Source organism: Malurus melanocephalus, unplaced genomic scaffold, assembly GCF_030028575.1.
Source record: "Malurus melanocephalus ecotype Western Australia unplaced genomic scaffold, MMel_1.1 scaffold_90, whole genome shotgun sequence".
NCBI lineage: Eukaryota > Metazoa > Chordata > Aves > Passeriformes > Maluridae > Malurus > Malurus melanocephalus.
In genome coordinates this window covers 2,054,428-2,068,864 of record NW_026623322.1, presented here as the reverse complement: position 1 = coordinate 2,068,864, position 14,437 = coordinate 2,054,428, and the positions used below count along the sequence as shown (strand labels likewise).

The window sequence follows — 14,437 nt, the reverse complement described above, 5'->3', positions numbered from 1 at the left end:
GAAAGAAAAAGCTTTTACAACACAAATGTTTTAGATGTGTGAGTTAGGCACAAATTGTACACAGCCCATAAGGGACAAAAATCAACATCAATAAAAATTTCTCTAAAAAAGTGAAGATCATACAGAGAAGATATCCTTCAATAAAAGGATGAATTAAAAAAAATATCTAGATGGTCCCAGTAAGACCACCTCCAAAAATACCCCAACAAACCCCCAAAACTCACTCTCACAGGGAAGCAAAGACATTGGTCCGTTCCCTCTTTCAGTACCACTTCCAGACTTGTTAATTTGAATTGTTCTCAAGGGCATTTAAATTTTCCTTTTTTATTTTCCTTGTTGACATACATGTACGCAAGAAAGACCCAAATCACTATCCCTGCTAAGAAAATGTCACAATGTGGACTACRTAACTACTACATTAATTAGGCACTAATCAACCCTTTCTGTAAAGGGAGGATATGAAAACTATGGCAGGTGGAGAAGCTGAAGGAAAGCTTTCTTAATTTCCAGTGCTTGAGAACTACTTCTGCAACATCTATGACCAGCAGTCATTGAAGTGCTGAGTTTTATACCTGGCTCTGCTGTAAATGATTCTGCCCTGAAAAAAAAAATTACCTATTATACCAAAGTGTAAGAATTCAGCTGTCTGAGAAACCAACGTTCTTTGTTGTCTGAGTTTAAAAAATACTTTAAAAAAATTTAAATATCGTGCTCCTGAAGAATTATGACAAAAGGCATTCAACTCTTTAGCTATGCTTCACAAGACAACAGCTCATTCATAATGCCAAATATTCATAAATTAATCACCTTCTTGAATGCAAAGACTGGTTTGACYGGTCCTGCAGCAGCTGTGCAAATACTGCTACAGGTCATCTCACTCTAGATACCTTACAACTGCTTATACTTCATTATAATGAGCCCTAAAACCTGAAAGAAATGTGAAATAGTAGGTGTCATTTTGCTTTCTTTTGAAGTATCTGAATAACTATTGTGTCTTCTGATGCAAACATATAGCTCAAAGAGCCTTTCTTTGTACAGAAAGTTGGGTTTTTTTAACCTATTTTTTAATACTTCGAAATTAACCACATTTGCATCACATAATATAGGAAAACTCTGAATTAACTCATGCCAACAACACTGTGTTTATATGATTTCAGAAACAACTCAAACACACTGCTAAACTACGAAGATTTCAGCAAAATATCTTTCCTTCACATTTMGGGTATCCGGTACTTACAGCAAAGTTGCTCTGTGCTGCATAATGTAGGGGTGTTGCACCTTGACTATCAGATGGGATGGTTCCAAACTTATTTCTTTCTAACAAGAGATGGACAATCTGCGCATGACCTGAGAAAAATAATATAATAAACCCAAATTTGTATCAAGTCCTGAAGTCAATAAAAAGCTTAGSTTAAAGTAAAGGTTAAAAAAAAMCCCAGACAGACAAAAACACTAAACTCAAACAAAACAGAAGAAAATGAAYAGACTCTAATAAATAGTAATATATTTGTGTTGTAGTCATGATAGTCTAAACATAGGAGAGAAACATAAGACTTGATATTTGAATTGTTAAGTCTGGTACTTTCTTCCCAATAGTACTCCAGTACCATACTCTGTACTGTCATTTTTAGGGGGCATCTATAAATCAGATTCACTTATAAACAAAAAATTTCTTTTAAYAGGAATCACTAGAGCTTTTCCCTAAATAAAGAAACCAGTGGTAACTGGCCAGATAAGTAAGATAGTAACTTTGTAATGAATTAGTTTAATAGCTCCAGAAAAAGCTTATAATAATTCAATTGAGACAACATCGTCAGAAACAGTAAAGCAAGCAGAGGCTGCTGCTGATGAACATTTTTCCATTTGCATTAAAAGACAAGCTAAACCAACGTTGACAGTTTCATCATACATCACATTGTTTTACAGAAATTAAGTGTAAATTCTTCACTTAACCAAAATTTCAACTGAAAATGTACAGCAGAATCAGAGGCTAGTCTACTACCAGCTGCCATAAACAAGCTCACACACAACTCCTTCCTTAAGAACAGATTAAAATGTTTTGAGATTAAAATCACAACATTTTTTGGGGGGGATGGTAGTGGTGGTAAACTTTATAGTTTTCCTGTCTGTGAAGTGAATAAGACATAATTCAGTATATTGCCATTGAAGTCAACCAGTCCATTGATATGCTTGCCTCTGTAGGGATATGCAGCTCACAAAGTATCTTAATGATTTGGAATTTTAAGCAATACTACAAAACCACTCTGATTTTACAGGTGAAAACTCCCAGTACCTTGTATGTCAGAAAAGCAATCAGTTTGTTATTTTTGCAGTGCAGCTTGTTATTTTTGCACAGCTGTCTTGAATTGCTTTAGAATAAATGAAAATGGTAGGTAAACCTTCCTGGTATTTTGAATGAAAACACCAACAATTACAGAATGAAGCTGTGCTACAGTTGTGGTCTGTAGCTCTTAAAAACYTCAGACATGGAGGATGAGGCAAGTCTTGTCTGGCAAAATGGCACTTGAAGACTTTATATGAACAGAAGTACCAGAAATGAGAGAAAACAGTAACTTGAGTCAAAAACGATGAAGAACTATGTGAGCATTTTTTCTTTCTAGGGGCCTTAGGGTGTACAGGAAGGCTCTGCTTTCCCATTAACCTTTAAGAGAAGCTTGAATGCAGAACATCCCATTATTCTGTCCCTTCCTACCAGAAAACAAAACATCAAAAAGAAGAGATATAATGTTGCTATGCTATTCCCACCTAAAGAAGTAAATTGAGGTGCACCGGAATAAACCGGGTTGGAGTGTAATCCTAGCAAAAAAACCATAGGAGTAGTGAGCCTGAAAAAAGGTTTCCTGAACTTTTAAGATAGACAACTAGTAAAAAGGAACCCAACTCTGTAACTGGGAAAACAGGACAGGAGGTCTAGCTAATTTATCTATGAGAATAAGGCTTGAGGGAGTTGAGAAAAAAAAAATTGTACTGGGTGTAGCAGTAAATAACTTGGTGCAAAGGTAGATCTCACTTGGYCATTAATGTAAACATTAAAACTCATTTCTTGAGGTCAAGATCTGTCATTTCTGTTGTACTTTTATTTAGCAGAGATGCAACTTGGCTGAGACTTTYATCTACGCAAAAGAAAAGGTAAGAGGAGCAACAATGCCCTTAAGATGCAGTCACATGCAATCCATCACATCTAAGAAAACTTGTGGCAGTATCCCTGCACTGATTTAAATCTCCCACTGTTAAYCTATATAGTAATATCTTAATCTCTTTAAGATCTACACAGAACATTCAGTAGTCMACTTAAAACCAGAACCCTAAAAATTAATAATGATTTACTAACCACAAATTCCCAAAGAGCATATGCCACTTAGAGACCTCATGAAGCTCACAAAATAGGCTGGAGGTCTTGGCACATATTCCCCCATTTATTCCACAGTGATTAGACAAGCCATTTTTCTAACAGGAAATGTTTTCTCTTAAATACATTCAATTTCAAAACACAATAAATTTTGCTGCTTGGACAGAACCGAGTGATAATGACTATTCTTTGGAAAGCTGATCCTACAACACTTAAAATGCTTTACACTTCCTCTGTAAAAATTCAATATCCCTACTCAGGCAAATTTGAGAACACACTTCTCTTTTTTAAATAAACATATTCAAACTACATGTATATTGTCACTGGAGCTGTACTGACTCGCTCCAGTGCACATCTGATTCTGTTATTGGCATTCTTTGTCTGTAGTGTCCCAAAGGATCATTGGGATGAAGCCTGTTAAAAGGGGAGAGACTGTTTGAAGATTATTTTGTCCAATACATGGTGGTTAATTTTTCCTCCTGAATGGAAATAGCAGGTAAATTTTCTAAATTATGTTATATTCATGGCTCTCATTTTACAGGTTGTGTTTCCCTGCATTTAGACTATTTACATTTAATCAGGTTTTAATTTGTTTTGCAAAGATCCCGTTTTTGTAAATCCTGAAAAAAATTCACATTTTTAGTGCAAGGCTACAATTTACAAAGCATCTGAGTCTCAGGGTAACAATCTGAACAGAGAAAAACTCTATCCAAATAAAACTTGTCAGATCTGATTGAATTGTCATAATGTGTCTGACGAAGAGGTTATAGGAATAGAAGAAGTGTCAACTCTGTGATTTTGTTTACTTGTGCTGGCATTATCAGAGTGTCTGCATTTTCTTTGTGGGAATCTTATGTCATTTATTTAGTTTGTGAGGGGTAGTTTAATGAAGATGAGATAATGTAATCATAAAACCACTCAACCTGGCCCACACAAACTGCAATATATCACAACAGGCTGAAAGTGAGCACGAGAGTCATGATGCCACCATCAACCACTCTGCATTGTGGAACAGCACAGCTGCTTCAGGCATCTTGCAAACCCCAAGTGACCATTTTACACATGGACCAAATGAGGATGCCAGCTTAAATMCATATATGAAATATTAATTCTCTTTTTTTTGAGATAAAAACCAAACAGAAGTTCTGACATTTTCTCCATGCACTTCAATAGTTTATCTTGCTTTCATGCTGGGCTGTGCACGCCCCACTTCAGACACGACAGTTCCAGAGTACCAGTGGTTTTTTTTAGCCTATGATCAAAGCTGCATACACAAGAACAATCTCAATATACACTACCTGTTCTTAAATCATCAGCATATATAACCTGCTGAAGTAGTTGAATGAATTTTACAATGCTTTGGAGAATCTGAAGCTAAAATAAGCAGTCTACAAACAAACTTCTAACTCTGGTCAAGCAGAAACTCTTATTGCTCTARGAGATTACTTATCACAATACCAGGCTGGAATTAAATAAAAATTAGACTAAGATTAAACAGTATAGTTAATTAATGATTAAGTGACTTCAGCACTGCCCAGTTTACCAAGTAAGGCTGCCCAGTGGAGGGGAGTTCGAAACAAGTTGTCATAGGATGTCACATTGCAGCCTTCATAGGAGGTCAGGACATCCACYACCGCTACATTCCCGTCTGCAACAGCAAAATGAAGAGGAGTTCGGCCTTCATAGTCCTGCCAGTTAAGCAGAGATTCTGTAGGTGCAGCTTCCTTTAAAGAATAAAAAAACAWCATAATTWAAAAKATATTTAAACAGAAGAGAAAATCTCTATAATCTTCACAGATTTTATTTMGACAGATAAACTGTCCTTGTTCAGTAGAATGTAGCTCTACAACCAAATACTTTCATTATAGTAGAGACTACTTTGAAGTATTTCTCATGGAATGTTTTTTTTTATGCTTAATTATTTTACAAGACCCCATTTCTGGTACATACCCCATAGTTTTACCAGTCTGCTGTGCAAGTGGCTCCTTACACAGATCTTTAAAATATTAACTCCAGCTGTTATAAAAATAACTAGAACTTCTTACATAGTTTGCAAGTTACATATGTATCTTCAAATTTTCTTCTACAGCACTCCCCTTGTTGCACAAGTTAATTTTATGACTTTCCTTATAATATTCCTCTAGCATTTTTTACCCCCAAAGTACTTCTGAAAGAGAAGTCTAGGTCTCTAGCTGACGGGACAGAAATTAGAGAGTACTTCTAACAAATGCATCTGTTTCTAATGGATTTCATTCTGAATTTTAAAAGTCTTTTAAAGTTTTATGATTAGCCACTTGATCATGTAACATAGGCATTAATAGATATAACTTGACTTTCCATCAACTTAAAAAATATGCTAAATTACTTTCATGTAAGGTCCCTAACTATACAGTTTTGCATTTTGGTAATTTAACTTCTCAAATGTTTTTCTGTACAGATTTCTCTTCATGGCAAAAGAGGCACAAACAAACATCATCTTAGCATTTGAGAGATCCTCAAATGGCAAATATCACAAAGGTCCCTGAAATATAAGCATTTTATTAGCTTTCCTGAAAAATGAGGTATCACTAAAGAAAATGGTAAACAACAAAACAGAAAATCAGGATGCAGGACACTAAACATCTGAGCAGAAGCAGRTTGTCAAAACAAGAGTTAAGTAAACGAGAAGGAGTGGTCTGCTTTTCTAACTCCAACAATTCAGAACAATTCACTGAAGTCATGAGAACCCTGGGCAAAATTAAAAAGGAATGTAGTCCTGAGATTTTTAACTTCCAACACTAGAGAGGATTTTAACACATGATAAGTGAGAAAAGCAATCCTGAAAATACAGAGCCACACTATATATCACAATGAAGTCAGGATATCCCAGAATTATGATTCCTATCTAAATATTAATTGATGAAAGCTGTACATTCTAAATTTTCCATGTAAAGGATAAATAAAACCTCAAAACTCCCCATATTTCACTATATTTTCTAAGTACAATCTGGCTAAGTTAACACAGCAGTTTGTAACTTCAACTCCACAATGCCCTAGTTCTTTGTTCCTTAGTGTTTATTTTCTTACACTGTCAACTTAAACCYCCTAATATTTGATTAATGTATGTTTTCTAGAACTAAAGTGTTACTTTGCATACTGAATGGAAATCACAGAATCACAGAATGGTTGGTGTTGGAAGGGATCTGTGGAGATCATCTATTCCATCTCCCCTACCAAAGCAGGTTCAGCTAGAGCAGGTTGAACAGAATTCCCAGGTGGGTTTCAAGTGTGTCCAGAGAAGAAGACTCCACAACCTCTCTGGGCAGCTTGTTCCAATGCTCAGCCACTTTTCAYTGCAGTAAAGACTTTTTTTTCAAATTCAGATGGAAATTCCATATTGCAGTTTGTGCCCATTGCCCCTTATCCTGTTGCCAAGCACCACTGAAAAGTGCCTGGCTCCAWCYTCTTGACWTCCAYACTTAAGSTATTTSTAWGCATTGACAAGATCCCCTCTCWGTTATTTCTTCTCCAGGCTGAAGAGTCCCAGCTCTCAGCCTTTCCTCATAAAAAGAAGTTTCATTCCCYTCATTGTTTTCACAGCATTTARCAGGACCCTCTCCAGTAACTCCTGGTCTTTCTTGMACTGGGGAGCCCAGAAGTGGACACAGCACTTCAGATGTGGCCTCACTAGGGTTGAGTGAGGGCAGGATTGTTTCCCTTACCCTGCTGGGAATGCTCTTCCTAATGAGCCTTCTTKGTCCCCAGGGCACTCACAGAGAGCCTGCTGTGCCCCAGGAACCCGAGGTCCTTCTACTGGTGCACAGGGTGATTCCTCCCCTAGTGCAGGACTCTCTATTTGCCTTTGCTGAACTTGGATTAGACTCCTCTCTGCCCAAATCTTGAAACATACTGCAGTTCACTAACATATGTAGTCACTAGTAAAATAAAAGATAMTCTATTAAAAACATAAAAATTCATAAATGTGACTCTCAACTAAAACCACAAAAGTTAACATTTTTACATGCCCAAAACACAATAATCAATGCTTCTTTTGATAAGCATTCATAAGCTTTTGACTATAGTGAAAAGTTGTATGTTCTTCCCTAACTTCAATAATTCTCAAGAGAAAGCTAACTGAAAATACTTTTTGTCTATTCATAGAGCTCAGCAGGGGGAGTACAGAGCCTACTGCAAAAATTCATTTCATGAGAATCACTTTTAAGAATGGCTAAACATAAATTATGATAGGCACCAAAGTTATTACTGAAATTCTAAGTCCACCAGAGGAAAATGTGTTTGAACAAAATGGACAAACAAAAGAAAACAAATGYTTCTTCACTTATAATTTGCTGATGTAATCCTGACAGCTAATTTTCAAGTCTTCCAGAAGCACAACAACATAATAAATAAATGAATCCTAAACCTCCTGGCTTATTGTCACTGATGTTGCCAAGAAATATCCCCATAGTCAAAAGTGTTATTTTTGCAAAATGGTACAGAATCTTCTAATGACAAAACCACTATTTATATTCTAGTCTAAAAGGACTTGTGTGTTTTGAATTTTTTGGCCACTTAAACTAAAATTTTCTAGGCCTCTTTCTGCCTACATTCATGAGTATAATTTCTTCAGATTTTAAGTGGGTTTGGTTAGCTATAATTAAACTGTCAGAYTGTATTAATATTTTAAGCACAATACACTGAAGAAACAGAAGCTTAGCATTTTTCTGCCGCAATTAGAACAATGGAATTGTTGGCAATAATGGAAAGTGTGGTATAAACAAATGTCACATCTCTTACCATGAAGAATAAATAAAGACAAGAGATACAAAACAGACAGAGAGTACTAAGCGGTTGCTTCCATCATATTAATGGAACGTTATTCTGCTTTTTTCTCCTTAAGTCTTCCCAGCATTTTTCATGTAACCAAGCACTGGAGTGAGTGAGTCTGGAAAGGTGGAAAAGGAAGTTGGCCATGAGAGGATCTCCAGATCAGAGTTTCTCTCTACTTCACATATTTACTTCCTACATATGTTGAGTTCCATTCTGGCTGTATTTAGTGGCTTTCAATATTAGATATAACCAATTCGTGCATAACTGTCACCCCTGCACATGCAACCTGCTTTTTCAGCATTCAACTGAGCTCTTCTCATAATTATTTTTTTTGGCAAAACCATTGGATGATGTACTAAATAAATATCAGACAGAAAGATGACCCCYAATTTTAAGAATTTATAATCAGAAGACAACAAACAACCACAACGAAATGGCAGAGTACAGAAAAACAAGACARTATGTTTCAGTACCATAGACTGTGGTCTTGATAAAACCAGCAGCTAAACTTTTGTCAMGTTTTTGTGAAGCAGCACTGCAGAATTCCAAGTAGGACACTAAAGAAAAAGAATTTTCTGGGGAATTCTTGACAGTGTCAAAGATAGCATGAGAGAAACAACAGCAGTGTTGTGTTCCATAACTCAGTCAGCAGGCACCAAAGGCTGCCAGTGCAGGCTGAGCAGTGGCAGGCATTGATACCTGACTGCTCTCTGGGCAAGGGCACAGTGCTTATGGACTCCAGCCTGAAAGCAGAGACAGGGTTTGTGCTGAATGGGATTAAAAATGGGGAGGCAACACAGACCATACGCCTTTTACACTGGTATCAGCACAAAACAATATTTTCATGAACTTAGAAACACARTTATCTAAGTTAAGACACAAGATGATAAAAATTTTAACTGTATGGGTATGCACATTAGAAACAGGAAGAATGTGAAAAACTATAAAAGTAGCCCCGGGAGTGGGGATTCTGCTCCTCTGCTCTGCTCTCCTGAGACTCCACTTGGAGTACTTCAACCAGCTCTGGGGGCACAGGGAGGATATCAACCAGTTGGAGCAAGTGATCAAACAAGATCATCAGAGGGATGGAGCACCTCTCCCATAAGRAATGGCTGAGGGAGTTGGGGCTGTTCAGCCTGGAAAAGAGAAGGCTCTGGGAAGACCTCACAGCAGCTTTCCCATACCTGAAGGGRACCTACAGGAAAGCTTTGGACAGGGGCATGGAGTGACAGGACAAGGGGGAATGATCCTAAATGGAGAGTAGGTTTAGATTGGATATTGGGAAGAAATTCTTTACTTTGAGGGAGGTGAGGCACTGGAACAGGTTGCCCAGAGAAGACATGGATTCCCCAGTTCTGAGAAGTATTGGATGGGGCCCTGAACAACCTGATCTGCTTAAAGATGTCCCTGACCATGACAGGGTGGTTGGACTAGATGACCTTTAAAAGTTTCCTTTCAACTTAAACTATTCTATGATTCTTTTAATTGTCAGTGTTTAAGAAAAACAAACTAACTAACTAAAAAAAAAAACTAAAAAAAACCCTGATGTTTCTGTATTACCTAAAGAGAATCTCTGAGAACACTTTGAGTAAGGAGACAGGTATTCTTGATCTTTTGTAGTACATCTGTCTGAGATGGAGTTAACTTTGCTGGCAGCAGCAAGGATGGTGCTGGGTTTGCATTTRTGAGTAAAACTGTAGATATCACACCCATGTTCTGGCTATTGTGGAACAGCAAGGATTCCTCTTTTTCATGCCCTGTCTCGTCCTGCTCCCCTGCTTACCCCAGTGAATGAGCTGGAGGTGGGCAAGAGATTGGGGCAGGATGCAGCTGGGACATCTGACACAAATTGACCCAAGCAATACTTCATATCATATAATATCAAGCTCAGTACAAATCTCAGGGACTGGGGGAGGGCAGGAAGGATGCTCATGGCTGCACCATTTGTCTTCCAAAGCACAATTAAGCATGCTGAAGCTCTTTTTCCATTCTTCTGGAACTGGATAATGCCTGCCTGCTGAYGGGAAGAGTGAACAGATTTCCTTTTTTGCATGCAGCTTTTGCTTTCTATACTTTTTGCTTTATCTTCATCCACAAGTCTTCTTGCCTTCCTTCTATTTTCTCTGTCCTGAAAGAGGGCAGGTGAGTAAGTGGCTGCGTGAGTGTGAGGCTGTTGGCTGAGCCCAATGCACCACAACTTTTCTAAATATTTGCCTTGACTACCTAATGTTTGAAAAAGTCTGCAGTTAAATAGAGAGACCCTTATGTACTTTGCAGCAAATTTACTTCCCAGTGTGGCAGAATAGTAGGTACAAACTCAAACTTTGTGACAAAAATTTTGTTTGTAACAAATGATTTCACAACTAGATACAAATTACAAATATACTGAATAAACAGCAGTAATATAGAAACCCAATCTCAATAATGGACACTTTTCAAATACTATTTTTACAGTAAAAGAAGTATCAGTAACTGTAAGATTGTCAGTGTGATTTGAAGAAAAGCAAAGGAAGTTTTCATATTTAAAAAAGTTTATCAGGCAGATGGACATGCAAGTCTTGTAGAGTACAATCAACCACGTGTCTAGTTCTGAAAGACCTCTGATAGGCAAAGATATATGAAGATTGTAGTAATATGACAGAAAATTTAAATTGAGACTTCTGTATTTTTCCATGTGAGTGAAACTCAGAGATTTTCACAAAATAAAAATTAAGGTACAAATCAAGCTGAGTATATGATTTCATTGTATCCATTATTAGCTGTCATTGCAGAAGATGAAACTGAAATATTGTAGAAAGAGAAAGGATGCCACCAAGGAAAAAGTATAAAATTTGTACACAAAATCATGTGGAAAGTCTCTCAGCAAGCTGATTGTGGGCTGACGGACAATTGATCAAATATTTCCCAGAATTCAAACTTGAAAAACCAAATTGAACGAGCCTTTTCAGTACAGATAACTAGATATAAACCTTCAAGTAATGAAGACACAAACCAAAGAAATCAGAGCCCAAAATGCAACAGAAGTGAGCRATATCACTGACCATTTTACCCATGAAAACTTTTAAGCCTTTCCTCGCCTAATCATATGAATTAGAGCAAAGACATTCACCCATAGAAATCAAAACAAACCCTTTTCAAGAGAGCAAAAATATTTAGCTTTACTTRTTACAAAGTTCTGGGTATTAGGAAAAGCAAATTATTTCAAAGAGTCAGTGGACCAAAATAAGAAACCTCAAGAGCATAAAAAAATATTCCAATTGGAGTAAAGTGATAAGGCAGAAAGTGTTATACACATACATAGCAGATTTTCTTACCAGAATACATTTCACCGTGTGGATTGCACTAGGGTCCTTGTTGTTAGCCGCCCAGTGAAGTGGGATTTTTCCTTCAATATCAGGGATTCCAATATTTGAATCATGTTTTATGAGAAGTTTCACATGTTCTGGGTTATTGTAGTAGGCACTCCAATGCAATGCCGTTTGCTGCAACACAGTTTTCACAAGCTTTACAAACACGTTGAAAATTAATTGAAATACAAAAAAAAGCTGGTCAAAACCAGCTTCAAACAACAGGTGAATGAGTAATCTTTTGCTACACTTCAATAAAGAGGACTGATGGAAAACTGAGCACATGTACCTAGGGTGGATGACAACTCAAAATTTGTGAAAATAGGCTTTAAGCAAAGCTGAACGAGAGTCCCATCTACTTTAGTAAGAGCAGATCATYACACACCTTTGCTGCTGAGGTCTGAATTAGCTCTAGGTTACACCATTTTACATGAGATCCAAACTGAGAGGCCCTAATGCTTGGAACATAAGTATCTCTCTGGTAGGAGACTAACTGCTTTATATACAGATTTATTGGACTATGGCAGGAGAAYATGTCCATGCCACTGCCCTGCTGGGCTGTTTGGTGCAGCAGTTTCAGACTTGGAGAAAATATTTTGCTTAGCATTAAGCAATAACATCCAGGTTAGAAAGATCATTGAAACCAGCACCAGAGCTGCACTATAGAACAACTGCAGAGAACAGTGTGGTCCCTCCTGAACTTCAAAATCTGTTGGGATAACATAAATTTGCAGAGGAGACTACTCTCCACTAGAGAAAGATGGCACTGAATGCTTACACTGGACTTGGATTCATCTTGAACAAAGGCATTGACTTCACTGTCTGTAATGACTCAGAGTTCTGAGGTTGAATATTACTGAATCTAATGTCCATGGCAGTCCAATAAAACATCAAAAAGCAAACCATGCTCCTGTTGCCAATTTCTGACCACCAGTGGCTTTTTACAGGCTTTATTGATGTTCATCATTATGTAAGTGAATCAATGTGTGGGAGTTTCTTAAACAGCAAAATGTTGGCATATTCACAAGTATTTMATTTATCAGACACACCTCTTCCAAYTGCCAASTAATGGAGAGTYGTGAAATAAAGATTACTTTTTTTCCCCATCTCTCTTACCCACTCACCCCTGCTAAATATCACACAGAACTTTCATTTGGAAACAGAGAAATAACTCCTGCAGGACATTTGTGTATAGAAGTACAGTACCCTGGATTAGCATCCCTGAACAGTGACATGGAATGTGTGAGTTCACTGTCAYGTCCTTAACTTCTCTGTAGAGGAAGAAGGCAAAAAGGACCCTATTTATGTTTGTTGCTGCCAGCTGTTCATTTAATACCATGGTAACAATAATAAGATAGCACAGCGGTTTTTCTTGACTTGGCATTCACTGAAGAAGAGCTCCACAAAATGCCACCACAACCTTGTAGCAGTAGAAATTTGTAATGARTTAATGGGTGTTATTTATTAAATGGAGCTGACCAGTATCCCTGGAAACTGACAGTTGCAATGAAAGCAGAAACTTTTGGTTACCAGAAGGCCAACATAGCCTTGCTTCACTGACTTTTCTCACATACAACCAGTTTCAGTCAGTTTCCCACATGGAAGTAGATGTAAAAGACACTTGCTCTCTCTCATATTCAGGAAATGTATGTGACAATCTTGATGTGCACAGCTGCAGCAAGGAAACTCAACAAGCTATGTGCCCAAAAGGGTCCAACAGGTTGGACTCTGAGATCGTCTTTCACCAACATGAATTCCATTTCTGCTACTGTGACTACTCATGACATGAACTGGGAGAAAAGTGCTCTACATTTTGAGGGGAATCCGGCCATACTTTAAACACTGCCTTGGGAATCTGCAGAACAGGCAAGGTTGCTAAATAATTTTGGCTGATTTATGCCTATCTTTGTTAATTAATTAGCATGGTCACAAARTCACCATGACCTCTCCAGAACAACWGCTKTAATTACAGACAGTTTTCTAGTGACTCTTACCATTAAAGGATTCTAAATGTGAGGTTTTTCAAAGGAAGTAAAGCAAGACAAGCACATGCTATCCATTCTAACAAGGATCACAATGTTATGGAAAGCCTTGGATGGTTTTTGAATCCTCTATTGCCACAACCCTCAAGAAGAATGTCAGTGGAGCCAGCACAATGAACTTTGACATCATTAACACCAGGAAAATATTACTATTTCTACTTTGAAGACCTAAAAAAAGTTTATGACAATTTTTTGCACAGATCTGCTTGATGTAAAACCAATTTCTAAAGMTGTTACAAGTATTTTCTTAAAATAAGCAGTACTTTTACCTTATTTCTGTCCTGGGTATCCACTTCTCCAGGTGCCATATATTTTAACAACAAAGCTAAACATTTTGGGCTCTTGTGACGTGTAGTTAAATGCAATGGTGTCATATCCTCTAAGTCCTTCTGCATCCAGTTCCCTCTACGAGCCAGTAAAAGTTTCATGAAGCGGTAATTTCCCTGGGTAAATAAAAATATCAGAAATTTATGTCAGTTTATCAAACCCAATTATGATACTTAGATATATTTAGATATATTTATTGTATTAAAGTGCCTAAAAATACCTGCAGCAAAACAACTCAAAGCTTTGGAAACATGTAATTTTTTTTTTTATTAACACAAACTCTTCATTTTTAGGTCTGTTSTGCTACTTTGTATTAGATACACATATTCCAATAGCAGAGTAAGACAGGCTTCATTATTACCAAAAATTCTGTAATGTTATGAGAGTTTCTCAATTGTTTAACCTCAGTAAACATCAGTAAAAACTGAAATAAGACCATTACATACTGGCTTCAGCAAGGTAAACAGTTATCAGATGAAGAATAAAACTAAACATGGAGAAAGAATATAATTTTCAAAATGAAAGTAATAAAATTTACCAGG

The 14,437-nt window shown here is 37.1% G+C and overlaps 1 protein-coding gene across 1 annotated transcript in view; it reads right to left on the bottom strand.

Moving 5' to 3' along the window:
• Positions 1-14,437, bottom strand: part of INVS (inversin) — a 77,716-nt gene that overhangs the window by 30,777 nt on the left and 32,502 nt on the right. Inside the window, exons 3-6 of the mRNA XM_057368352.1 lie at positions 13,838-14,011; positions 11,494-11,661; positions 4,914-5,094; positions 1,238-1,347 (exon numbers count right to left, since the gene is read on the bottom strand). Coding sequence (XP_057224335.1) covers positions 1,238-1,347; positions 4,914-5,094; positions 11,494-11,661; positions 13,838-14,011 — 633 coding nt within the window. The remainder of the gene's footprint in view (positions 1-1,237; positions 1,348-4,913; positions 5,095-11,493; positions 11,662-13,837; positions 14,012-14,437) is intronic.